Source organism: Penaeus vannamei, chromosome 33, assembly GCF_042767895.1.
Source record: "Penaeus vannamei isolate JL-2024 chromosome 33, ASM4276789v1, whole genome shotgun sequence".
Taxonomy (NCBI): Eukaryota; Metazoa; Arthropoda; class Malacostraca; order Decapoda; family Penaeidae; genus Penaeus; species Penaeus vannamei.
Genome location: NC_091581.1, coordinates 10,124,064 through 10,131,563, shown reverse-complemented (window position 1 = coordinate 10,131,563; position 7,500 = coordinate 10,124,064). Strand labels below are relative to the sequence as shown.

The window sequence follows — 7,500 nt, the reverse complement described above, 5'->3', positions numbered from 1 at the left end:
ACCTTGAGGGTCCAAGAATGCTTTATATCCGGCTGGCATAAGAAAGAAAAAGAGAAAGGAAAGTAAGAAAGAATGAAAGAAATAACAAAAGAGAGAGAGAGAGAGAGAGAGAGAGAGAGAGAGAGAGAGAGAGAGAGAGAGAGAGAGAGAGAGAGAGAGAGAGAGAGAGAGAGAGAGAGAGAGAGAGAGAGAAACGATATTCGGAGTGGTAGAAAAAAGAAAATACAGTGACATGGCTCAGCCCTAAACCCACTACATACTTTCAGGAGCGAACGAAATATTCCTGAAGCGAAGGGCCTTCTGTCCTCAGCTTAAGTCCAATCAAAGGCTTCAGACAAATGAGCGTCTCTGGTGCGAGCAAACACTCTCCTCTTAATCTTGATCGATCCGAGTGTCGTGATTTTGATATGCGAGTGTTGCACGAATATACGTATTTTTTCTTCTCATTTTTTTCGTTTGTTTTGTGCTTCTTTTTTACTCGTTTCTAATGAACATACTTATAGCACTTTGTTCCTTAGTTTCGAAGGATCACAAATTCAGCAGTATGATTAGAATGGCCTGCCTGCTCCATAATCATTTTCTTATTAAAATTATCTTTATTTCTAGCTTTGTTATTATTATTGCCATTATCACCATTGTATCCCTCATTTCTTCCACTTCTCTTTTTCTCCTCCTCCCCCCCTCCTCGTATGACCTCCATCATCCCCTCCCCCCTTCCACTTATCTCCCTCTCCCCTCAGCTGCCACCCCCACCCCCCCTTCCTCCTCCCTCAGCCCCTACTTCACCCTTCCTCCTCCTCCCTCAGCCCCCCCCTTTTCCCTATCCCCCTCCCCCTTTAGCCTCCCCCCTTCCCTTTTTCTCCTCCCTCTCAGCTCCCAGCCCCTTTCCCCCTTCCTCCTCCCTCAGTTCCCCCCTTCATCCTTCCTCCTCCCTCAACCTCCTTCCCCCAATCCCCCTCCTCCCTCTACCCCGTTCCCCCTTCCCCCTCCTCCCTCAGCCTCCTTCACCCTATCCCCCCTGCCTCCTTAGCCCCCCCTCCCCCCTTCACCTCCTCCCTCAGCCTCCTTCACCCCTCCTCCTCCTCCTCCCTTAACCCCCCCCTTCACCCTATCCCCTCCTGCCTCCCTTAGCCCCCACCCCTTTACCCTTCCTCCTCCCTCAACCCTCTTTCCCCCCTATCCCCCTCCTTCGCCTCCCTTAGCCCCCCTCCCTCCCCCCACTCCCCCCTTCTTCCCCTCCCTCCCCCCTTCTTCCCCCCACTCCCCCCTTCTTCCCCCTAACTCCCCCTTGAAATGTATGATTTACAACCACCTCCGAAGAATGTCGATCGACCCGCCCCTCCGTCCAAGGTGACCATTTATCACCGAATGTATGTGCGAGTGAAGGCTCTGACGGCTTCGTTATGCAGGGGGGACTTCGCTAATTTCACGGCAAGAAAAGGCTCGGCTGCGAAACCAAATTGCGTTCGGTGAGGCTCTTCTTAGCTAGGAGGTGGGTGGGGGTGGGAGTGGGGGTGGGGGTGGGGAGTCATTATCGATCTAGATGTCAAGTTTATTGATTTTTATTCATGTATCTAATTCTTAGTTCAATTCTTCCTTCATTATCGTTATTATTATCAGCACCATTATCATTATTATCATTACCTCTACCAAGGAAATTAGCTTTCTTTTGTAGCGTTGGTTAGTTTGCTGATTAGTTGGTTAGCGGAATAATTCAAAAAGTTATGAACAGATTTTTGTGAATTTCTTACCATAGGTGTGTCCTAACCCAACTTAGATGCCATTGAATTTTGGCAGTGATCATGATCAGGATCCTGCAGAGAATAACTCAAAAAGTTATAAACGGATTTTACTTTTTTTTAACAAAAGTGTGTCTTAGTTCAACTTAGATGCCATTATATTTTGGTAGTGACCTGGATCATCATCCGGATCCAGGAATTCTTTAAAGAATTCATTAGCACTACGAGATAGGGAAATGCAGACGTCACCAGTGTGCTTGAGACAAAGGGGATTTTAATGCAATACTTAAAGCGTGAAGGTTATTATTGCATCAGTGATCCTATTGCCTTGGCGGAGGCAAGTGTTTCTAGTTATTATTACTATTAACATAATCATTGTTATACTAATAATAATCATTACTATTATCACCATTACCATAATAAATATTATTGTTCCTATCACCATCGTTATAATTGTTACTATTATTGTTATTATTACTATCATTATCCTTATCATATTATTATCATTATCATTATAATTTTAATATCATTATCATCATTGTCGTTATTATCTTTTTATCATCAATGTCACTATCACACACACAAATACATATTAATGTAATACACAAATGTTTATGATTTGGCATTTCTAATCAGAACTTTGCCAGTCGATTAACCTTATTGCAATTTTCAGATAAATTCTAGATAAACGGCATGTAATATATATATATATATTGTCATGTTTAAAAAATCTGTTAACGAGGATTAGCATAACTGTCATGTTTCTAATAAGATTAATCTTATTGCAATTTCCAGATAAAAAAAAAACTATTGTTATGTTTTATATAATCTAACATTAACTAGGATTAGCATAACTGTCATAATACAGCATACAAGTCATGAAGCTGTGCAGGGAGCCCAAGGGAAAACCTGGGCAATAGGCAACCTGCGTGACGAAAGGCAGTCCGTGTGATGGCGGTGGAGAATGCAGCGGAAACACGAAAAAAATGAAGACAGTTCAAAGTAACTAAATATTCCCGCGGAATTTATAGCCTCCTGTCCTAAAAGGTTGATGGCTGACTCGACGAAGAAATTACGGTTGTCTTTTGGAATCAGCTGTTCAAAGGAAGGAACCAGCGGACAAGTAACGGCATATTGATTTCCGTCTTTACAAAATGCAACAGGTCGTGCATCCTCCCCCCCCCCTCCCCCCTGTTGGAATTCATGGGCGTGACTGCGCAACTAGAATTCGTAATTTGTTTGTCGAAATTTCGTGAGTTTTCGTATGCGGGAATCTAAATTCAGCTTATATATCCGGTTGTTTCTATAAGCGACTATCGATTCAACATAGATTTTTTTTTCGTCTTTTTCTTCTCTCCTTTATTTGGTATGCATGTTGCTAATACGGTCTGTTCGCAATATCGATAAAGTCATTCTCTCTTTTTTTGTTGAGATTGATGTCATTGATTCTGGAGAGTGGGGAAGGAGGGAGGGAGGGAGGGGGGAGGGGGATGAATTTTCAATACCTTTGTAGTTTCCAGAAACATGCAGCAATTTCCGCGTAATTTGTGCATTCACTTCGTGTTAGTGTTTGATGATAACAGGGGTCAGTTGTAAAGCATTAATGAACTGAGTTATTTTTATAGACCCTCTAATTTTACTACACTGTGCCTAGTGTTATGAAGCATACGCTACACCTAAAAATATGAGGAATTTTTATCCCATCCAGCAAGCAAATTCTTTATTGTATAAGTACATCAGTCATGATATTTTACAAATTTCATAAGCGGATACTTCAGACGATGCAAGAAATTAAAGATGGCGACCCGGAATGGCGCAGACAAGTCGAAAAAATGGTTCTACTGTAATAAATTCACAGTTCATGGCTGCCTCCTTGTTCAGAATTATGCTTGTAATTATTCTCATCATCATCATGAAGAATTTAAAGATCTCATCGTACATTAAACATCAGCTAATATGCGATTCTTAAGAAGCCTGTTTCATATTCAAAACAAGAAGCACTCGGAGAGCGCATACCTCCACCAAGGCAATAGAGTCACTGATGAAATAAATATATTTACACTTGAAGAATTACGTTAAAATCACCTTTCTCAAATACACTGGTGACGTCTGTTTCCCTATCTCGCAATGCTAATGAATCCTTCAAAAAATCTTGGATTCCGATCACTATTTTTTTTGGCTAAGACACACATCTGGTAAAAAATTCATAAAAAATCTGTTTATAACTCTATAACCTGCTAACCAACGATTATCAAAGTAACTAACCAAACGCTACCAAAAACTTAACCTTCTGGAATAGCATCATCAGCAGAGCCAAGGTCGGTAACCTTGATACTGCCCAGAGTTGCTCAAATAAGCTGTGGTTAGTATCAAGTGAAAATTATAATGCATTCTCCCTGTGCATACAGCGGAGACACTGGGTATTTTAATAAATGCGAAATGACAAATGATTTACATTCTTTTCTCGACTATTGATTGCGAGTCCCCACCAAGACCCCAGACAGACGTTCAGTTTTCTTTGTTTCACCAATACGTATCTTAAGACGAGCTGTTCTCATAATTTGCGTGGTCGGGCTGCTGAAGTAGTGTTGGAAATCTATGGCTATGATTATCATTTTCATACTGCATTTAGACATGAATCCTCCATCTAGATGCTATAGAATTATACTTTTTAACCTTTCATGACAATGTCTATGCAGGTACAAGATATACGAACAAAATTCCTAAATTCCTGCGTTTACTGTTTACTGATGACTACAAACCCATTTGCGAATATCAGCTTATGGCTCCTTTAAAGCTTGATTGTACACTATACTTGTACATAAACCGAAGGAAATGGTAAAACATTCCACTAAGACATGAAAGTTACAACTTGAAGAAAAACTCAAAATCATCATATGACAAAAAAAGAAAAGAAAAAGAAAAAAGAAAAGAAAAGGTTACTGACGGATATAAGACTCCTTTTAATCGTAAAATTGGCATCTTTGGTTGTGCCATACAATTCTGTTTCTCTGCTCGTCTGATCTCTGTCATAAACTTTAAGATATGGAATTTTGAGATCATTCTATTCCGCTTTAATAATCCTGCATCACCCTAGTAGTGTGTAAAATGGAAAATCTCGCGTTCTGTATGACATACGAGAAAATTATGATTTCATAGACCTATAACTTGACTTCCGCACAGAATTTATCACCCAGTTAAACTTCCAGATAGAAATTATCTGTTGAGAGGTACATGTTTCTTCACACAACGCCATTCCGGTGTGGCAGAGAGAGAGAGAGAGAGAGAGAGAGAGAGAGAGAAAGAGAGAGAGAGAGAGAGAGAGAGAGAGAGAGAGAGAGAGGGGGGGGGGGGAATCTGTGAATCACATTGTACGTGCGGTGGTATATGTACAGTATGCCAATAAGCAATTTTGCTATGCAGTTTATTGGTGACAAGAACAATTTGTTTATTATCTAAATATGAGATTGTGAAATAACACAGACTCTGGTCAAGACGAGTACAAACGATGCAACAGTACTTCGCAGAATGACTGAAAAATGAAATAGATTATACATGATTATCCTCTAACACGAAAAGCGCTTGCAAAAAGATATAATTACTCACAGCAATTCTTGCAACAGCTGGATTATAAGAAACAATTTAATTTGAGCAAAATCACACACACACACACATATATACTATCATTGAGATGTATTATATACATTTTTTCACACGTATATAACACATCCCAATGATAGTATCTATGATGCTTTCTACTGAAAAGTTAAAGGCCTTCCATTCCGGATATGCGTGATTAATGTTCATATCCTAATGTGTAACAAGTGTGTGTGTGGAGGTAAGAGGCCATGGTGGGATTGGTGGGGAAGAAGGCTTAATGGGACGGGAATAGGGAGAAGAGAGAGAGGGTCTCTTGAACTAGGAGAAGACGTCTAATTAAAACCTCTAGGTACCTGAAGACTGGGAGGAAGGGTGCAAGGAAGGGGGAGAGGGACTACGGAACTAATGAAAAGGTTGTTGAAATTAATGAAAAGGTTACTAGTAAAACAAGGTCGTTGCAGGTCGTGTGATGGGAGCAGGCGAGATGAGGGGCTGAAGTCTGGGTCACTTTTTTCATGCCAACCGCAGTTTTGTCACTTTATTGCCACATTATTAAGAAACGAGACATAAAAGAAAGTGCATCATTTACTCCATAATCAGCCTAATTCTTACCAGGGGTCCTTTTATACCATGTGTGAAGAGAAGCTTACCTAGAGTTAAAACTATAATAAAATGACCCGCGCTTCTCATGAAGTCTTTCGAGTTCACAAACATGAGGAAGTATTTCGTCAGAAGGACTTGCAGTTAACGTAAGAAATACCTGTACATGTGTAAGAACTTCATTTTAATCAAACAAAAATTAGTAGTCAATTAACCACATTTCATAATAATAATTTTGTACCTTTTATTTGTGCAAGGATCTTAAACCGAAATACAGCGCCCAACATAATGTTGACGGATATTAATTAAACCTGTGGATAGTGAAATAGGAACACATATATTATATAAAAGAACGTGTATTAAGGAATCATATCACTTTCTAAGGGTAACCCATTAACGTTACAATAAACACAAAGTACAGAGAAATTTATCAGTTTAACTCTAATACTGAAATTGCGTCTACAAAGATATTAGCAACGTTATCCGGTGCAAACCAGCATACTTTAAGTTTGCAATGAGTTGTACCGTATGTATTATTATGGAAATATCCTCGTGTATGCAACCTTGGGAAAGGAGTTGACCTTGGTTAGAAAAATTAGACAAGGAGGGATAATTCGTGGGCGGGAGAAGACAGAGGTTAAACAACGGACTGATGGTCTTGTAAGGATTTAAACTCGCATACAACACTGGAACTTGATGAGATTAATGACCTGCCAAATGAAAAGAACGTTACACAGACAGAGGTCGCACTGTCTGTATAATATAGAGCACATAACCACTATGCCCGAGTGCAACTGATTTTGGTGACACGCACAGATCTGCCATACTATGATTACTTCTCCTTCGACAGCTGCTGCGCTCGCCGTATTACCTGCAGTAATTCTATTTTGACATCAATCTTCTGATCATCTTTGAGTTTCTTGAACTCTGGCACTAACGATGCAAAAAATAACTGATCTGCATCGATTTCTTGGTGTGCCTTATTTCTCAACAACTCGAGCAGTTCTTCCTCTTGGACCTTCTCAACGCTGGCCTGAGGTTTCTTTTCCTCCGGGAGCCTCGTGGGGCCGTCGAAGCTTGTGGGATTCCCTTCGGCTTCCTCGCCTTCACTTCTCGGTGTCAGAATATCATCTGGGGCTTCCCGTCGTCGCGGAGTGCTGGTCAGAAACAAGAGTTGGTCGAAGTAAATGTATTTCCTCTTTTTGCATCCACTGTCTCCGGCCTTGCCTTCCCGCAGCTGTATTTCCCGCCTGAAGCATTCTTTCAGAGATTTCCATCTCCTTTGTACTATTTTGCCTGAAAACAGAAATAAATGAGATTAGTACATTTTATCCTGTTTAAGATTTCATTTGAGTCGTACATATGTTCTCGGAGAACCAAGAGGCCGAAGTGTAAGTGGTACTTGCGACATGAGATATGACACGAGGGAAAAAAACACTACCAAACAAAAAAGACAACCACAGCCGCATGAGGCTGATGATGCAGGGAATACACCCCTTATCCTCTTCTTCGCCCAGAACCATTTCATATTAATTTTTTCTCTTCTCCACTCAAACTCCTA

General features: G+C 40.5%; 2 protein-coding genes across 3 annotated transcripts in view; one reads left to right on the top strand and one right to left on the bottom strand.

Annotated features, from left to right (window-relative positions):
- Positions 1 to 7,500, top strand: part of LOC113810061 (serine/threonine-protein kinase Nek7) — a 72,196-nt gene that overhangs the window by 49,295 nt on the left and 15,401 nt on the right. The window lies entirely within an intron of this gene.
- LOC113810062 (uncharacterized) overlaps positions 6,235 to 7,500 on the bottom strand; it is a 3,603-nt gene continuing 2,337 nt past the window's right edge. The window contains exon 2 of the mRNA XM_027361750.2: positions 6,235 to 7,235. Coding sequence (XP_027217551.1) covers positions 6,772 to 7,235 — 464 coding nt within the window. The 3' untranslated portion in view covers positions 6,235 to 6,771. The remainder of the gene's footprint in view (positions 7,236 to 7,500) is intronic.